General features: G+C 34.9%; 1 protein-coding gene across 1 annotated transcript; it reads left to right on the top strand.

Moving 5' to 3' along the window:
* The first annotated feature begins 3,884 nt into the window (after nucleotides 1-3,884).
* LOC131842776 (uncharacterized) lies at nucleotides 3,885-20,328 on the top strand. Its single transcript, XM_059191343.1, has 10 exons — nucleotides 3,885-3,932; nucleotides 9,585-9,659; nucleotides 12,002-12,076; nucleotides 12,602-12,700; nucleotides 13,402-13,500; nucleotides 14,259-14,403; nucleotides 15,880-15,971; nucleotides 17,081-17,634; nucleotides 19,193-19,257; nucleotides 20,204-20,328. Exons 2-10 carry the CDS (start codon nucleotides 9,585-9,587, stop codon nucleotides 20,272-20,274), a joined length of 1,275 nt encoding a protein of 424 aa, XP_059047326.1. The 5' UTR covers nucleotides 3,885-3,932; the 3' UTR covers nucleotides 20,275-20,328.
* The last annotated feature ends 1,296 nt before the right edge of the window (nucleotides 20,329-21,624 follow it).

The following is a 21,624-nucleotide window of genomic DNA, read 5'->3' on the forward strand; positions in this document are numbered from 1 at the left end:
TAGACTGGGACGATTGCACTACGCTACAGACCGACCAGGGAGCTGTGGTCGCAGGCACGTGGAGCAGCTACTACCGGCCCCAAGGAATCCAGAAATAGAATAGAATACTGCAGAATAGCGGCGGAGGACTGTCATTGCCACAGTCAAAGTTCGAATATTTTATAATATGACACAGTTCATGATAAATTGAATTACCTTAATATACCTACACAAGGCTTTTGATTAAGGACTATTAAATAACAGCATAAATGTGATTGAATGAAATGTGATTCAACAGTGTTGACAACATTCTGGATAATAAATTTGGATGGCTGGAGCTATATTTCAGGGAATTTTTCAAAATTCAAAATTCAAAAATCATTTATTCATGTAGGACATTTTAGCCGCTTATGAACGTCAAGTATTACATTATAATTTTTTTCCCTACCGTCCAGTTCGGTATATAGATCCAATTGAGAAGAACTGGCAAGAAACTCAATTGAATTACTTTTTTTTTTGAAGATCGTCAGTTTATTTACAATGCATTTATATAGGTGTCTATGTTTAACATTAAATGAAAATCGGCCATCATGAAAACTATTGCCATGCCTGCATTGCCACTTCAAGTAATTCGTTTATACCACAGTTCATGATAAATTGAATGATTTAACACAATGTTTTGAACTTTTATTTAAGGGTAATTCCAATATATCCTTTGGTATCTTATTGTAAATTTTTATACCTATTTGGATGGTTGGAAGCTAATTTGGAGGGAATTTTTCAAAATTCAAAAATCATTTATTCATGTAGGACATTTTAGCCGCTTATGAACGTCAAGTTTTACATTATAATTTTTTCCTGAACCGTAATGCTTCGGTATAATCCCCTCTGGGGGGAAGAACTGGCAAGGGAAATAATACCACACTTTTTTTTAAATTAAGTTTATTTACATATATGCATTTAATAGGTGCTATGTCTGAACATAAAATGAAAATCCCAAACATGATAATACCACACTTCATAATAAGTTAAATTAACTTAGTATACATATATCAGATGTTTTGAATTTAATAGAATTCAAACATATCCTTTGGATGTTACAGAATTTTTATACCTAGGGAAAAATCCTATTGACTTTTATGAATAAATACCACACTTCATAATAAATTGTATTAACTTAATATACATATACCAAGCTATAGAATAATAGCATGAATGGGGTTCCTGAACTGTAATGCTAGGGAAAAATCCCTTCTGGGGGAAATTTGGTGGGAATAAATACCACACTTCATAATAAATTGTATTCACTTAGTATATCTACACCAGACTAGTGAATAATAGGACGAATGGGGAACAAACGCGAGTCCTTAACAATGCTGCTAGGAGAGAATCCCTTCTGGAGGTACATTTGGTGGGAATAAATACCACACTTCATAATAAATTGTATTCACTTAGTATATCTACACCAGACTAGTGAATAATAGGACGAATGGGGAACAAACGCGAGTCCTTAACAGTGCTGCTAGGGGAGAATCCCTTCTGGAGGTACATTTGGTGGGAATAAATACCATACTTCATAATAAATTTCATTAATTTAATATACTTACATCAGACTATTGAATTATAATAATAATTCAGGACAATTAACACAGCGCCATCTAGTCCTAAGCTAAGCAGAGATTGTGTTATGGGTACTAGACAACTGATATAAGTACATAGATAGCGGTGGTCAGGTTTCCGCACTGAATATTTGTGGTCAACGGCGAATCCAGGGGTCATGGGGGTCATGACCTTGAAATTCCACCCCTAAGGGGATAAATTAACGCGAGCGAAGCCGCGAGCAAAAGCTAGTGCTTTTATAAAATACATGATTATTACATCCTATAATTTCACTTCCTAATTTGCTTTGTAAGTTTCGGTTGTAGGGTACAACCGAAACTTACAAAGCAAGCTGCTTGACCGAAATAGGTGAGACTGAGGTAAACACGCAGACGAGTTTGAACAAAGTCTGTACCGGTAATAATAACAATTTGTATCATATATAAATAAGTTAAATAATGTAAATATTAATTTAGATATATGTATAGATATTTACTTTAGTATAAATATTTTTTATTACATAATTGTATATTTGTGAGAGTGAATAAAGTTATGCAAGTTTATCGGTTTGTTTTTATTATTAACTAGCTGTACCCGTGACTTCGTCCGGAATTTAACTTTATTTTTCTACTAACTACTCGCCCCGGCTTCGCCCGGGTGTACATGTATTATATATATAAATCTTCCTCTAGAATCGCTTTATCTATTAAAAAAACCGCTTCAAAATCCATTGCGTTAAAGATTTAAGCGTACATAGGTAATGAAAATAAAAGTAACCTATGTTACGCCTTATTACATCAGCTACCTGCCAATAAAAGTTCCTTCAAAATCGGTCCAGCCATTTAAGAGATTAGCCGGAAGAAACAGACAGACAAAAATTGTAAAAAATATTATTTTCGTGTATGTACCGTATTTATATTCATATGCATGTAGTAAAACACGGTTATTTCAATATTACAAACAGACACTCCAATTTTATTTATATGTATAGATTAGATCCAGAACTTAATTAAAAATTGTAAGTCAAACTGAAGAGGAAACGCCACTACACATCCTACGTGGTTGTAGACCACTCATGCATAAACGAAATATCTCCTTTGGAAAGTTTACTAAGGAGATAAAAACCATCGCTCCTAAGAATATCCTTCAATTCTTGTCCCTGACGGGTCTAGGTAGCGAACTGTGCCATTGTTTTTTATTATTATTAAAACAAAAACTTCTGTGCCTAGTATATATTTATTTTATATATATATGTGTATATAATTATTTGTATATATGTATAATATAATATTTGCATATATTATTATTTTAAAACATTCTGTTTAAAACATTTATTATATTTCAATTATTCTCTGCACCACCCTCGAAAATCTTATAAAAAATGTACATTTTTAATATTGCCATTTTTCTATTTAACTGACGACATGAAGCTACCCAAAAATCAACCTTGATCGCAGCCTTGCAATTGTGATTGGTTTGATTGCGACACATTGTAGGTCAGCTGTTGACTGCTGGGTGAGGTGAACCGGTATTATAACGATGTACACATGTCGATAGTTACAATATCGATACTTTGAGGCCGTTCAATTACGTAAGCAGATTTATTACAATTCTTTGCCTCACCATCCCAAAAATATGTTGTTAAAAGAAAATCTAAATATATATAACTCAAGGGTGACTGACATAGTGATTTATCAATGCACAGCCCAAACCACTGGACGGATCGGGCTGAAATTTGGCATGCAGGTAGATGTTATGACGTAGGCATCTGCTAAGAAAGGGTTTTGATTAATTCTACCCCCAAGCGGATAAAATAGGGGATGAAAGTTTGTATCAAACTTTGTCAATTTTAAACCGATCGGGCTGAGATTTTGCATACATAAAGCTACTATGACGTCTAGCTACATCCCCTAAGAGAGCTAGGGAAAGCTACATCCCCTAAGAAAGGATTTTATAAATTCCACCCCTAAGGGGATAAATTAACGCGAGCGAAGCCGCGGCAAATGCTGAATAATATAGGAGATAAAATAGGGGATGAATATTTAATACATAGAAAATACACAGACCGATACAAACGATCATACTCATGAATACAAATCTTTGTGCCGTGCGAGAAATCGAACACGCGACCATCAGACATAAAGCAGTGTGCTAGACCGCTAGACTACCGAGGTATAATTTTAGATGTTCCTACCTTATAGACAAATTTTATCGACCTTAAATGGAATTTTATCGATAATATTATTAATCAACGTACATCACTAATTGGTATTAATCGACAGTGTTGAATTATCTCTCGCGTAACTCGATTGTGTGTTAATATATATGTGTATATATTTTTTTATTAAGTGACGGTAAGGAAAATTATTTTGTTATTATTGAACAGGTTTTAAAGTAATTAAGTTTTCGCAAAGTATAGCGTAACTAGTTAATTGTATATTAAGTATCCGATTAGTTGTAGATTTCCGGGTTTTGTGTTTGTTAACGGTGTTTTCTATGACCGGAGAGTCATTTGGAAAGTTTAAGAAGTAATATTCAAATATGTGTCTAGCCTTACTGGTGTGTCAATAAAGCGACTGTTGAAGTGTTTGTTAACGGTGTTTACCGTAACCGGAGTGTTAATCGTAAAGTTTAATAAAGTAATATACATAAGAAAAAAATAATAAATGTCCTCTGGCTAACATTAAGGATGTTTCAATCAACCGAGTGAGGCTGTGACTAAAATATATGTTGAAAAGGATATTTTTTTTTGTATAAGTACTTTTGTAGTAGACAGTTGTACTAGAGTTACAAGTTTTTACTAATATTATAAAAGGGGTCCAGGGGTCATGGTGTAAGACCATCCGCCGTTGTCTCCGATACCCATTTAATGGATTCAATGCGAGCGAAGCCGCGGGTAAAAGCTAGTAGAATATAATTTGAACAAAATGTCTGGCAATAATGTGTTTTTGATGATTTTTTAATGTTAGTCTGATTGTTTGGTGATATATAATTCCGGACCTATCGTATGTTTAAAAATATGTTGTGGCATATGATTTATTAGAGACAAAGCTAGTAGGTGTAGAATGTAAACTGACATTCAAAATTCAAAAATCATTTATTCATGTAGGACATTTTAGCCTCTTATGAACGTCAAATTTTTACATTATAATTTTATTTTTCCCTACCGTCCAGTTCGGTATATAGATCCAATTGAGAAGAACTGGCAAGAAACTCAATTGAAGTACTTTTTTTTTAAAGCCAGTTTATTTACAATGTATATTTATATAGGTGTCTATGTCTAACATTAAATGAAAATTCAGTACATGAACAACTATTGCCATGCACGCTCGTCATTCAAGTAATCGTTTAGTGAGTAATAGGCCTTGCTCAGTAAATATGATTTAACAGATGTTTTGAATTTATTTAAGGGTAATTCCAACATATCCTTTGGTATCTTATTGTAAAATTTTATACCTATTCCCATAAAAGACCTATTGATTTTTTCTAAATGATATTTGGGGACAGCAAGTTTGTCTTTAAATCTAGTATTAATATTATAAATATCGCTGTTTTTTTGGAAATAAGTCAAGATTTTTATGAACATATAGGATATTTGAATATATAAATTGAGAAGTAATGGTGAGAATATTTGCATTTACCAAACCATCCGCGTTGTCAGCAAAAGTAAGCAAAACTCTTACGCTCGCCCATGCTTACAATAATAATAATAACCTGGCTCATGAGGAGACCGAAATGTGGGGGGTGATGTCCACCGAAATCATTCCAATCGTTATATCGGTGAACGGTCATATCCCAACCAGTCTGGAGCAACATCTCAGACGGTTGGGATTTCGAGGCGGCTCACTCCCGGGAAAGATGCAGAAAGCGGTGCTCTTAGATTCTGCCCGCATTGTACGCCGGTTTCTCTCCCTGGGGCTCTGAACCCCGACTGTGCTTCTGCCGGGGATAAGGTGCCATCTCCTCTCCTTAAGAGGGGAGATGAGAATTTTTGTAAAATAATGATAATACTTTATTTGCCAAATGTAGGTAAACAATAAGCTGTTAACAATATGTGGTAGATATCCGTACAATAACCTCGTAAGATGTGTGCAAAGTTTCAATTTGTAGGTACAATTATTATATATGTTTAATTACGTAATGATTTTTCAATTAATGTATTGTTTTTTTAGCAAAGGCAATGTGAGGGTTGCCATCGTGTAAAAAAGTAAATAACTAAAGTAAATAGTGTATACTTGATGTAGCAGACACCGTGAGGCGGTGGAATTCGATCGTCTGCCACACTCTGGTATCACTGCAGGAGCGATCACAATAAATAAGAAGGATACGTGCACTTACTTGGATGGAGTCTTGTGCGACGTTCTGGTTCCACCTTAATTTCAACGAGATGCTTCGAAGAGTATTCTCCTGGATTTATCCTGGTTATTCGGTAATATCACGATTTGCGAGACGACAGACCGCGCGTATGTCAAGCCAAGTGCATGCGTGGGTTCACCGCGCAAACCAACTTACGATTGTGACCGCTCCAAACATTACGCGCGGTAAGCGAATAAAAAATGCACAATTTATGATTGGGACGGTACACTTGATGATTTTTTAATGTTATTGAAATGATATGAAATTTATTTGTTTGTTATAAAAGTAGTACGTAATATCCCGAGGAGATAAAAACCATCGCTCCTAAGAATATCCTTCAATTCTTGTCCCTGACGGGTCTAGGTAGCGAACTTTGAAAAGGGCGAGTACAATAGATCTATGTAGGTCGCAGTGCTACAGGTGATACAAACATCTGACAATAGGCCTAACAACCCAATAAAAAAATAAAAAAGTACATAATAGATGGTATGGTTACTTATATTATATAGCTCTCACTTTTATTTTCGATGCCTCGGTTCAGTATTCAGAACAATGCCGACATAGACCGCGATGTAAGGCACAGAATTAGTGCGGGATGGATGAAATGGCGGCAGGTCTCGGGAACGATATGCGACTCCCGAATGGCCTTGAAACTAAAGGGTAAAGTTTATAAATCTATCATAAGACCTGTCATTTTGTATGGATCTGAATGTTGGGCCGTAAAGGGGATGGACGAAAGGCGTGTGCATGTGGCAGAAATGCGAGTGATAAGATGGATGTGTGGGGTCACCGGGAGTGACAGAATAAGGAATGTGTATATACGAGGAAGTTTGAAAGTTGCGCCGGTTATAGAAAAGTTGCGAGGTAACAGATTGAGCTGGTATGGGCATGTTATGCGGAGGAATGAGGACCATGTCTTATGGAAAGTGTATAATATGAATGTGGATGGATGTAAAGGGAGGGGACGCCCTAAGAAAAGATGGATGGATTGTGTGAAAGATGATATGAATAAAAGAAGAGTATGTTCAGATATGACGATTGATAGAGAGCAGTGGAAGAGAATGACATACTGCGCCGACCACAAATAATGGGATAAAGGCAAGGCAATGATGATAGCTCTCACTTTTAGTCTTAATAGACAATTAACGAGTTGTCTATTAATAGATACCGGACGTAGGCTACTCTGTGTCCGGAAACTAGCGATAGCGTGCTGGCAACCCAACGGTGCGTTTTGGGAGATTGCTATCCGTATATACCATTTTATTATTATTTATACAATTTAATTAAAGTTACTGTGCACGACGCACCTCTTTGTATATTATTTATGTATTTTGTCTATTATTTTATATAGAAAAATATATATGTCATTGTCTTTCTTGTTCAACTAACTATTATACTTTTGTACATCTTATATATAAAATTCTCGTGTCACAGTTTTCGTTCCCATACTCCTCCGAACGGCTTGACCGATTCTCATGAAATTTTGTGAGCGTATGGAGTAGGTCTGAGAATCGGCCAACATGTATTTTTCATCCCCCTAAATGTTAGGGTTAGTCCACCACTAAATTTTTTTTTATTTTAAGGCAAAACAACTTTTGCCGGGTCAGCTAGTAATATTATATTATTGCTTCCTAAAACCCGTGTTGGCATAATTATATCTATCAGCCCCATATATATATACAGTCCTTCGTTCATAGTTACATATTATACATTTATTATTATTATAAAATGTAATAAAACTTATTTTTATAAAACTGTCATATATTTGTTACGAATGTTAAAATTATGTCAAATTCGTTAAATATTAATTGTTTGGTGATTTATTAGAGACAAACCTAGTCGGTGTGGAATGTAAAATTTCATATATTATAAATACTATATTTATTTCACAAAAGAGAGCCATACGTTCTATTTATGGTATGGGTTCAAGAGAGTCATTACGTCAGTGCTTTAAAGAATCAAATATCCTCACCGTTACTTCACAATACATTTATGAAAATATCATGTATACACGGAAGAATTTAGAGAGTTTTAAAAAACTTAAAGACTGTACAAATAGAAACTTACGCAATAAAAATAAGCTAATTTTACTTAAATGCCGTCTGCACAAAGTCAGTAATTCATTCTATGGTAATTGTGTAAGGTTTTATAATAAACTGCCAGAAACTGCACTAAATCTGACAGAGAGGCAATTGAAATCTTTTTTCTTTTTTGGCTCCGGCGGTTTGTGTTGCCATTAGCCATTTTCTAGTTTTTATTTTTTTTTAAGAAATCGACGCATTTTAAAAAATCAGTAGTAATTTAGAAATAGGATTACAGGATCAGGAAGAGTCGGAAATTGTTGGGAAAAATAAATTCAAATCCTATATTGATCTATTTACTTTTATTTTTTCTATTTGAGTATTTAATTGAATTAGTGCTAATTGATAGTTTGTATTCACACACTTCAACTTACATATGTAAAGTAATAATAAAATTATTCAAAAGATCAACACACAAGTTTCTTGTTCGTTCTTCTTGTGATGAGAGCGGTAGATTAAAAAAAATGTGATGACTATTCAAAAATGCTTCATTGTAAGTTTATTTGAATAAATGATTTCTATTCTATTCTATTCTATTCATTCTGTCTCAAACAACCGTTACTCAGTAACTAACATTTTTTCTTTTTCTGTGTATGAGATCAGAAACTTCAATTTGACTAACGTGATAATTTATTCTTTGACGGAAAACGGGACATTGGTTTATTTATTTATTTATTTAACTTGAATGCACAAAAACAATGTGTACATATGGCGGACTTAACACCATGCGGCGTTATCTACCAGGCAACCATGAGTTGTGCAGAGAAATATTGTTGGCGGTGCACTGATATAAATGAGAAATGTCAAAAAAGATATATAAATATAAAGCAAAATATTTTAAATATAAATTTCAATAAAAATAATAAACATACATAAATATATGTATAAATATAAACATAGATATATAAATATTATATATAAATAAATAAATAATGATCTGATAATTAAATTAAAGTACAGCCTCAAATTTGAAAGTAAAAAAATAATATATAGAGAACTATAGAGAAATAACAGAAAGATGTGTAAAAGGTAGAAAGACAAAAGTTACAAATTTAAATAATGTTCCCGCAATTTCTGTTTAAACGTTTATATAAGTCAATTAATAGGTAGTCGATAAGAAACACTTTTTTTAAAGTTATTTAGATAAAGTTAGTTTAATAATAGGGGTTGGTGATTGAAACGTGAAAATTTAGGATTACATGTATTTTAAAATTTTTTAATGCCTCATTATAAAAATAGAAAATAAAAATTTTGTGCAAAAATTAAAAAAATGTTAAGGATGGGCAACTCTTATCTTAGGGTTATGAAAAATAGATAGTAGCCAATTCTCAGACCTACTAAATATGTATAAAAAAATTAATACAATAGTCAAATTTGATTTTCACATTGTGTGCAATTTGATGCAACTTGAAAGATAGGATACCTTACATTTCAATTTATAGTCGCAATATTATTTTACTCAAGAACCTTAGACACAGCAATCCTGAGAGAGGCCGGGTCTGATAATATACATATATACATATTGTATAATACAGATTATGTAATATATAAATTTTGTTTTATAAACAGATGGACAATGTTACTGTGGAGACATCCGGAAGCGGAAGTGAGCCGGAATACACAACGGGCGTTAGACTGGTCGTGGTGAGTTTGTTTTTACATACCTACATTGTTTTACATTATTTGTACACAAAATAATCAACTTAATAAACTTAGCATATATTGAGATGCGTTTTTTAATAACATTACCCTTAATTTTCCATAAATTCAAGTTCATGCCAAGAAGAAAAAGTTAATAGGTCTTTTATGGGAATAGGTATAAAAATTTACAATAAGATACCAAAGGATATATTGGAATTACCCTTAAATAAATTCAAAACATCTGTTAAATCATATTTACTGAGCAAAGCCTATTACTCACTAAACGATTACTTAAATGACGAGTGTGCATGGCAATAGTTGTTCATGCATGGGATTTTCATTTAATGTTAGACATAGACACCTATATAAATATACATTGTAAATAAACTGACTTAAAAAAAAAAAGTAATTCAATTGAGTTTCTTGCCAGTTCTTCTCAATTGGATCTATATACCGAACTGGACGGTAGGGAAAAAAATAAAATTATAATGTAAAAATTTGACATTCATAAGCGGCTAAAATGTCCTACATGAATAAATGATTTTTGAATTTGAATTTATTTGCTTTTTGTTTTAGTTTCTACACTAAGATTATTTTTTATTCATATTTTATTTATATAGAGTTACTCCATTATTACAGTAAAGATATAAAAAAAAACTATAACAATGAACTATAAAATTAAAAAATATAATATAATAACAATTTTATTGTCTATGAACCTTGTAACCAAGGATGTTATGGATATGAAATTTTGGATACGGATAGGTTTCGGATATAGGAATGATTATTATACCGGATACGGATACGGATATGAAATTATTTCGGATTATCCGTTAGTTTCGGATAATTTCGGTTACGAATTTAAATTTTTTAAGAAATTTCATAAGTAAAATACAAATAGCTAATAAAATAGTTACATATCGTGTTGCTATTAGGCTCCGCCCCTATCCGATATTATCCGAAACTTTTATTTCGGATTCGGTTACGGTAACGAATATTTTTTTATATCGGGTATCCGATAGTTTCAGTTACAGCGCTCCCTAACATCCCATATATGAAACATTGATTTCATTTTGGCGGGATTTGGTATTGCCATTAAAATAATTTCTATATTTACTAACGATAAAAATATTTCGTACTAATAATAAGGTTGTAATATATTTTTTAACTTTATTCATGTAGGTCTATTACAGATTTTTATGATATGTCAAAACTACTGTCAGTTAGGAATGATTTCGAGATGAGAACTGACAAGCAACTCGGCTCGTGTTATTTTCAAATAAATGTCATATATGTTTACAATAATTCAGATTCATTTTTAAATTCAAATTTGGGAGAATAGACTGACCATATGGTATTGCAAAAGGAAAAGTCTAATCAGTGGTTGTAACAAACCAGTCCTCATAATCAACACTTCAACATCCACAAAAACAAACGGATTCATTATATATTTAGCGGCTACGATTGGGCCGCTATTATTTGTATGTTCCTGTAGCAACAGCACCAGGAAAAGGGAGGTGAATAGAAACCACTCGTGACTATATACATTATGTAATATTATATTATCTGTGGTATACATATTTTGTACGGGCAACCCCAAATGCCTGCTTACTGTGCTCGAGTTCACTCGAGTCATATTTATTACGAGTTAGCACATCTCTATGTTATTTCTTTTCTTTTTTTTTTTTCTCTTGTGGTATGGCATTCACCCCGATTTTAGGGTATTTCGCCAAAAACAAAACGGGGAAACGTCATTAATTTATATCTAGCAACGAAAATTTTGTAGCATAGGGATAAGGATTAGGTTAGGAAATTATATAGGATACGATATTTACAAATAATATACATACAATACGGAACACATATTAAATTTTAATACTATTTAAATATATAAATTCAGCTAAAATTTTATAAATAATAGGATCATTAGAAAAAAGAAGAGTATGTTATTTCTTCTCAACGTCATAATTATTTTTTAATTTTTTTATATTAAGTATTTTACTGCCTTGGAAATCTCCTTTCAGCCAAACAATTACATTCTACAAATACAAATAACAACGTCAACGTCATAATTATTATTTTTTTTTTATTAAGTATTTTACGGCCTTGGAAAACGTCATAATTAGGCAACGGTGTTGCCGCGCGATAACAATAAATTCGCCACAAAAATATAATTACTAGCTTTCCCGAAAACGTTGTTTCGCCATATAAATTAAAATCGCTACTAAAAAATTAAGAGTTGATGCTAGAAGGGTGAATATTTAGGTTGCATGCATTTTTCAGTGTTAAATCAAAATAAAATAAAAAATACGTTGAAAAAATAAAAATTATATTTGATATTACAGTTGAACCTGCCTGAAGATGAGGGTGAAGGTCTGGGGTTTAGGCTCACCAGGACACTATGGGATCCTTATCCTTGGGTAAATATTCATATTTTTTTTTAAATATTATTGGACGAGCAAACTGTCAAGCTGATGTTAGAGTAAGTAATAGAATAGAACAGAACAGAACAGAATAGAATAAACCTTTGTTGTTGTGACGGCCCCGGTGGTCCAGCGGTTTAGCACACCGCTTTATTTCCGCTGGTCGCGAGTTTGGTTACTCGCAAGGTACAAACATTTATATTGGTGAATACGATTTTTGTATAGGTCTGGGTGTTTTTTAAATATTTATGTATTTGTATCAGTTGTCTAGTACCCATAACATAAGTTTTAGCTAGCTTATCTTGGGACTAGATGGCGCTGTGTGGATGGTTCTGAGATTATTGTTATGATCTACCTGGTTCCCTTTGAAAACCATCTTGTTGAATTTGTCACGATGTCCTAACTGACCTGACCTCATGCTCATCCTATCATCTTCCACCACGGAAGTAAGGCAGTGTGCTAGACCAGGCCATCATGGAGTAATGGAGTTGTTTCACATTACTAACAATCCCCATCCACCAGGTTCGGGAGGTGACGCCAGGAGCTCGAGCTGACATGGCCGGCCTGAAAACTGGCGATTGCTTACTGCAAGCTGATGGAAAGGATCTCCTCGGGTTACCCGTATGTATATATTTATATACACATAAAACCGATACGATATTGAAGCATTCAAGAATAGCCCTTCTTCCTTGTTACTTAATATTTTTTCTAAAAAAAAAATAAAAAAAAAATAAAAAAAAATATTTTAATATTTTTTCTATTTGAGTTTTTAATTGAATTAGTGCCAATCGGTAGTTTGTATTCACACACTTCAACTTAAAAATGTAAAGTAAGAATAAAATTATTTAAAGGAGCAACACGCAAGTTTCTTGCTCGATCTTCTTGTGATGAGACAGATTTCCGAATGAGCGGTAGATTAAAAAAATGTGATGACTATTCAAAAGTGCTTCAATGTAAGTTTATCTGAATAAATGATTTTCTATTCTAATCTATTCTTGTTAAAGGCTAGCAATTTTTTTCAATCTACCGCTCATTCGGAAAGCTGTCTCATCACAAGAAGAAGGAGTATGAAACTTGCGTGCTGCCCTTTTAAATAAATAGTCAGATTTTTTTATTGTATTATAATATAATGGTGCACCCGCCTTCGTTAACGGTATACGCTAGAGGGGCACCAGCCTTAACATCTATTCAAAAGAACAACACACAAGTTTCTTGCTCATCCTTCTTGTGATGAGTCTTAGTTCCGATTGAGTGGTAGAATAACATGTGACTATTCAAAATTGCTTGTATTAAGTTTATTTGAATAATTTTTCTATTTTCAGGTGGGTCAAGTAGCTGGACTAATCAGAGGAGACGGTGCAGGCCACGGGGTGTCTTTACTAGTTTGGAACTGTGGTGTGGACCCGAGAGACGACCCCGAGGTAAGCTTTTATATAAGGATATGGAGAGTTTGTGTTATGGGTACTGATGAGATAACTGATAAATATATAGATGCATTTTTTTAAATACATGCATGTTATTCGTGGAAGACTTCATTGTGTGTGTGGTGTATTGAGTAGGTCTGAGAAGGCCAACATCTTTTTTCGGGCTACCCTAAATGTTGGCCGCAGCTGGCCTTTAAATGTTATTTTTTAGACGAAATTTTTAGTTTCTATTTTTTTATGCATCCAAACAAAAAATACATACAATTAAATTTTCAGCCTCTAGGATCAACCCCTATTTTTTATAGCGTTATTAATTTATATGGCAAAACAACGTTTGCCGGGGGGGCTAGTATGTATATGTACGAGTATTGTGTGTGTGGGGATGTATGGCTCCTGACGTAAGGTTTTTTTCGGGCTACTCTAGTGCTGTTGGCCGCAGCTGGCCTTTACAGCTTCACCGGACGATAGGGGGCGAGTGTAGATGGCACTCCAAACAAAGGAAGGTCTTATGGAGCGGCTGAAGGACAACTCCCGCCTTACGGATACTGTGGCGGCGGCGCTGAGGGCACTGCTAGGGGTTCGACCCTCGGCTCAGGCTGATGTAATTTCGATCCCCGTTTGACGCGTGAGTGAGTGTAGTGTAGTGTATGGGACCCTCGGTGCATGTGCCGCCGCAGCTGCTGTGGAGCTGTGGCGGCGGCGCGTGAGTGAGTGTAGTGTAGTGTATGGGACCCTCGGTGCATGTGCCGCCGCAGCTGCTGTGGAGCTGTGGCGGCGGCGCGCGCGGGGAGCGGTCTCGTCGCGCGCTGGGCGGCGTGCTGCGCGCGCTGTCGTGCTGCGTGTGCGCGTCCACCGCCACGAGGGCGCTCTCCTGTGCCAGATCACATCTATACTGCGAATGTACGTATTTTTGTTTGTGGATGATAATGAAATGGTGCAATACACCAGTGGAGGATGATAAGATGAATATGAGGTCAGGTCAGTTAGTACATAGTGACAAATTCACTAGGAATTTATCACGATGGCTGTGGAACCGCGTGGAGGTCGACCTAACATGGTACATTGCTAGCAATGGGGTTACTAGTTCCCATTAGTAGCAATCCCTTTCCCCCATAATGTACGTATTCAACGGCTTTTATTATTCATATTTTCGAGAAGAACTATAAGATACTATCATACATAATTCGTAGAACTCAAATATATCCAAAGATCACGGAATAAAAACGAAACTGACTTTTAAAAAAAAGAAATTCAATTGAGTTTCTTGCCAGTTCTTCGCAATTGGATCTATATACCGAACTGGACGGTAGGAGAAAAAAATTATAATGTAAAAATTTGACGTTCATAAGCGGCTAAAATGTCCTACATGAATAATAAATAATTTTTGAATTTGAATTTGTTTTTGAATAAAATATATAGAATTGAGGTATTTAACGAGACAACTGAACTTTAATCAATTATGTATTTAATTTTAATTAAATACTATGAGACATTATACGTCCGCTCTCTAGCACTGCACAAAGCGAAGTGAGGAGTTATAAATACATGAGAAGTTGTAATTGTTATAAGTACACTGTAATGTCAAACTCAATGTACATATACAAATAGATGTTTCCATTCCGTCAATTTGCAAGATTTTTTCATTTTTATTAATATGTTGTACGGCTCTGGATACAAGTCCTTTTTACCCCAACGCGTACAGTAACTGAAGTTATATCGCGCGCATTACAAAAATAAAAAAATGTCGCGCGCATTTTTAAATAAGTTCGTTATAACATTTAAGTCAATTATGATTGACAATAACTGTTTCTTCTGACATTTCTCTGTTGTAACGAACTTATTAAAAAAAACTTAAAAACAATCACATTTTTCAAAGTGTGGATGAAATAAATTTATATATGGCCTTGAATTGTGTACGCCTTGATAGATCTCTTCTAGAGACTCCGTTACTGCATTACTATAATTTTAGTTAAATACTATGAAGACAATATACGTCCGCCCTCTAGCACTGCACAATGCGAAGTGAGGGATTGTAAGTACAATTTAATGTCAAACTCAATATATATATAATTTATATCCGTAAGTAGATGTTTTCATTTTGTCACTCATATTAGTCGGAAGATATTTTTTTTTATTAATATTTTTTACGGCTCTGGATACAAGTCCTTTTTAGCCCAACTTAAGTTTTACAATGTAAATTACAAAAAAATATAGTCATATAGTTAACAGTGTTGCCATTATATGTTTTAAAAAATCTACCACAAGTATTTCCATACCGTATTATAATTATACTTACTAAAGAAATAAATATTAACACAACAAAAATAAACATTTAAGTTCATCAAGTAATGTAATATCAAATGATTTCATCCACAGCATGCTGGACCCGACTGGAGCGGTGCGCGTTGTGCAGAGAAGCGTTACCGCCCAAAGAATCACCATATGCCAAGAATTTAGTTGCCGAACAGGTAAGAATTTTGACGTCAAAAATGGCACGGGATGTGGAATATTACCATCAAAATCTCCGTCACCCACTAACATGTCCAGACATGTGGCGGCGTGATGGGCCAGGTTATTTGGCTCCCTAAAATATGGTCGAGCGCTGTGATGACTGGTTCATACGTCATACTCGTGAACGAGTGCGGCTTGTAGGGACTGGTCTGCTCTAATCACTACGACTGTTTTAATCCTATTGTGTATTTAATATCTGACCCTAATATATTAGTGCTAGTTGGTGATTTGTTCGCTTGTTTCGAATTGGAAATGTAAAGTTACAATGATTATTTAAAAGAGCAACACACAAGATTCTTGCTCGTTCTTCTTGACAGCTTTCCTAATGAGCGGTAGATTAAAAGAATGATAAGACTATTCAAAAGTGCTTAAATTAAAATTATTTAAAAAAGTCATAGTTTGTATTCACATAAAATTCTTAAAATTTTAATTCTGAACGGTTATTTAATAAAGCAACAGCAACACACAAGTTTCTCGCTCGTTCTTCTTGTGATGAGTTTACATTCCGCATGAGTGGCAGAATAAAAAAATATGACTATTCAAAAGTGCTTTTTTTCTTATAAAACAAAATATCAATAACCTAGTAAACATAGCAATGCCGTTTTATGAAAATATATTTTATTCATATAGTGAAGAAATGGGGGGTTGCGCATAAGTGGACTGTATGGAATGAAATAAGGGGATGCTCAGTACGTACCTGCGACTGTAGAGCGGGTGTATTCTTACACAGATGCTGCACTCGATTAATACTATATTTAACACAGCCACGCACACAATCAAAGTTACTTATTTTAATGTCAATATATTAATTAATTTAATCAGAGCGGTCGGGATGAGATGTCAGTCACCATTCGGTCTCAACCGTTAGTAGACGAGGTCGTCAGGGGACCTCAGTTGATTATACTGTGCGCGGGAAAGGGATGAGGATATGGGGAATGATACCATACCACTCGATATGTTTATAAATGGCGCGAACATATAGTAACTTAACAAAATATTGTACAACTTAAAATTACCGTTAGGAGCATATTAATCTTTAATTCCTATAATTTTATACACATTTCAGGTTTTCGAAGCAATCGCAACTGAATACGAAATAAAAGATACCATAAAGAAACCAACTGTTTCGGTATCAGCTTATAATTCTCCCAATAGATCTCCGAATATCTCGCCGGCGGTCAACCGCAAACAGCAATATCGCCTCTCAGCTATGAACAGAAAAAAAACCGTACATTTCACCGATAAATTCGGCCAAAACTACAGTTCCGATCCAAACATACATCGTTCTTTACACAATCAAGAGAACAAACAACAAATCTGTTGTCATTTACAACAAAATCCCGCGTGCATTGGAAAATCTACTAATTTGGGAGAAACACCGCAACCTGGCAACTCTGGATGTAGCTGTCAAAAAATTCAAATCGAGAACGACGCTCCGAAAACGAATGTGGACGTTACGGAAGGCGGGAAATGTGAGGCGACGGAATGTAACGCGCGCTGCCATAATTTACAACACAAACTGGTTGCGAAACTGAGGCAGGCTTGCTCATTGGCTGATTTACACAACGTTGCCGTGCAGAGTTGTACGCTGTCGAATTCACTGAATAATTTACGCGATTGGTAAGTTACATTCATTCATACAATCATTCACAATTTAAAAACTCTTTAAAATGTGTAATTTTAAAGAGTTTTTAAATGAAAGAAAGAAAGAAAAATATTTTTATTTGGCGCATAGAAAACAACATTACAACACCATACAACATCCAACCCAATACACACGAATATTAATGTGTTACTAAAGTTGAACCCGCGGCCTTCGAATAAGGTTTTTTTCCGGACTACTCTAATGCTGTTGGCCGCAGCTGGCCTTTACAGCTTCACCAGACGTTAGGGGGCGAGTGCAGAAGACACTCCAAACCTGCGGAAACCATCGTGATATATTTGTCACGATGGACTAACTGACCTGACCTCATGTTCATCTTATCATCCTCCACTGGTGCGCCGCCACCGTAAACCGTTAGCGCAGGCGGGTGCACCATTACATTATGATCCATAAAAAAAACCCGCGGAAGGACTTATGGAGCGGCTGAAGGCCAACTCCCGCCTGACGGATACGACTTTAGTCTGAAGGCACTAGGGGTTCGAACCTTGGCTCAGGCCGTCGTAACATCGATCCCCGTTGAATTGGATGGGGGATCAATCGGAGGGGCGACCGGGGGCGTCGGTGTGGAGCGTCTGGAGGTTGAATGCGCGATATGAGATGTGTCTAAGTAAGATCCTAAACTACATCACCGAGACAGTAGTTAATTTTAAACTTTCGTGTTTAATATACATTATTTAAATTATTAACCGGGTATAAACCACCGAGGCAATCAAATATATATTTGTTAACTATCGTGTGACGTACCATTAATTAAAAATGGTAAAGTCAATAATCATGTAATCTGAAACGGAACGTCAGAGGCCAGAGCCAAAGTAATCTGTGTGACATTGACAGGTAGATTGACGGATGATTGAACGTAGGCAGCGGGAGTTTTGGAGCGAAAAAGTTGGAGTGGTTATCTTATATATAAAATTCTCGTGTCACAGTTTTCGTTCCCATACTCCTCCAAAACGGCTTGGCCGATTCTCTTGAAATTTTGGAGCGTATTGAGTAGGTCTGAGAATCGGCCAACATCTATTTTTCATCCCCCTAAATGTTAGGGGTAGTCCACCCAAAAAAAAAATTTTTTTTTTCGACAAATTTTTATTTTTTATTTTTTTATGATACAACATACAAAAATACATACAATCCTAAATTTTCACCCTTCTATCATCAACCTCTATTTTTTATAGCGTTATAAATTTATATGGCAAAACAACGTTTGCCGGGACAGCTAGTATTATAAAAACAAATAAGAGATAGGTAATTGTGAATATTGTAGGCATTGAGGTGTTTCTCTCCTGACCAACCTGATACTAGAGGGGGGACGGGGATTGTTAGTAATGTGGACTAATAATCCCATTGCCAACCATGATACGGTTCCCCCTGGAAACTATCGTGATTTTAATACATTGTCATGCTCATCTTTTGGTCGCCAGCGTAAACCACAGGCGAGTCCACCATTCTATTATCATCCTTAAAAAAAAAAAAAACCTGATACTAGTGATTTTAATACATTGTATGTTTTTTTCACAGCAAAGCACATGAGCAACAGAGTAATTCTTTGGACAATTTAAAGATCAGCGGAGTTAGCAGCATTGGTGAGTAATATATAAATACTGTACAATAATAATAATCTCAGGACAATTCACACAGCGCCATCTAGACCCAAGTTAAGCTAGCTAAAGCTTGTATCACGGGTACTAGACAACTGATACAAATACATAGATATTTTTTTCGTAAATACATATTATACATAGAAATCGCCCAGACCGATACAAACAATCAAACTCATGAATACAAATGTTTGTGCCGTGCGAGGAATCGTACCCGCGACCATCGGTCGTAGCGGTGTGCTAGGCCGCTAGACCACCGAGGTCGGCAATTAAAACCGAATTGCATTATTATAATGTTTTTAACTTAATTATAGTTTTTACCGTCGAACAAAATTAAAACATACTGTTCAATATACTGTTTTCAGTTTTTTCATCAAATTCTAAGTGGCGGGATGATAGACATAGGGCATCTATAAATATAATAAAAAAGTTATTTATTTTAATTTCAATTATAATTGTCCCCGCTGATCGATCCCCCGTTCAATTCAAACGGGGATCGAAATTATGACGGCCTGAGCCGAGGTTCGAACCCCTAGCGGTGCCCTCAGAATGACGTCGTATCTATCAGGCGGGAGTTGTCCTTCAGCCGCTCCATAAGTCCTTCCTTTGTTTGGAGTGCCATCTGCACTCGCCCTCTATCGTCCGGTGAAGCTGTAAAGGCCGCAGCCGGCCTTTACAGCTTCACCGACGACCTTATTTTATAACATTCTAGATATTTATACATATAAATATCTAGAATGTTATAAAATAAAGTTGGCAACGTGAATTTAATTTTTTTTTAATGTTTTTGTTTCTGAAATAATATTTTTTATTGATTATGGCTGAAGGTCGTGCCCAGTGGCGTGCCTTGGGAGAGGCCTATGTCCAGCAGTGGACTGCAGTGGGCTGATGATGATTGAGTATGTCTTTTATAGTATTTTTTTTATTACAGATCCTCCCGTATTTGTTCTGTCAGCGCCGCCAATTTACGTACTGACCTGCGAGCACAGCCAACACAAATGAATTTTGTTTATGATTTTATCTCTATATATAATATTATAATAAATAAATGCGATAGTATGTAGTAACAAACATACATACATCCGCACTCACAAACTTCCAAGTTTATAAAATTGTTAATATTTATATTCCCGTTGTAGTGATTGTATTTTTATTATCTGTTTCATCAGAAATATAATATGATAATTTATAAAAAAAAAATTCCTCAAAGTTTTTTTTTATTTTCTTTTTATTGTAAATTATGAATTTACCATATAATGTAGTTAATTATAAGTTTTGAGATTTATTCAACATGTATAATAAAAAATTCCTCAAAAATATTATATCAAAATCAAAATATCTATATATATATATAACTCAAAGGTGACTGACATAGTGATCTATCAACGCACAGCCCAAACCACTGGACGGATCGGGCTGAAATTTGGCATGCAGGTAGATGTTATGACGTAGGCATCCGCTAAGAAAGGATTTTGATTAATTCTAACCCCAAGGGGATAAATAGGGGATGAAAGTTTGTATGAAACTTTGTCAATTTTAAACAAATCGGGCTGAGAAATTGCATGCGTAAAGCTACTATGACGTAGGCATCCCCTAAGAAAGGATTTTGGAAATAAATAAAGGATTTTGATAAATTCCACCCATAAGAGGTAAATTAACGCGAGCAACGCCATGGGCGAAAGCTAGTTCATCCATAATTTAAGAGCTGTGCTCATGTCGGTGGAGCTCCCGCCACCTTCCACGATCTTCAATCAGTCCTTTTAGCTGTTGTTACGACACACACTCCAACTTTTTCTTTAACCTGCTTGATATAGCTGTGTCTCGGTCTTCCCCTTTCTCTCTTTCCATCTATTTTTCCTTCAATAATGTTGTTAATTAGTTCGTCGTGTCGTATCAAGTGCCCCAACATTTTCCCGCCCATTCTCAATAATATCTATGATCTGTCTCTTTTCTTTAATCCTTTCAAATATTTCTTCACATTTACAGACATCTGTGTGCAGAAGTCTGTAATAGACTCTTATGATATGTTAAATATACACTCAGTTCCAGTTAAGAAGAATCATTTATTATTACAGATATTGGACATTAGCTTTAATGTTTGTAATTTATATTGTAAAGCTTTAAGTCGGGCAAAAAATGACTTGTATCCAGAGCCGTAAAAAATATTAATAAAATAAAAATAAACTGACAAGAAATGTCTTATTCTTAAGCTTGTGAATATTTATAAAAATACAGAATCATTTTTAAACTCAAATTAGAGAGAACAGAGTGACCACCAGCATATCGTCGATGAAATAGAAAAATGTCATTTTCAAAATTGCCTCGTTTTATATAAGTCAATTAAATTAACCA

Source organism: Achroia grisella, unplaced genomic scaffold, assembly GCF_030625045.1.
Source record: "Achroia grisella isolate CSIRO2021 unplaced genomic scaffold, CSIRO_AGI_Agris_v1 utg2471, whole genome shotgun sequence".
Taxonomy (NCBI): Eukaryota; Metazoa; Arthropoda; class Insecta; order Lepidoptera; family Pyralidae; genus Achroia; species Achroia grisella.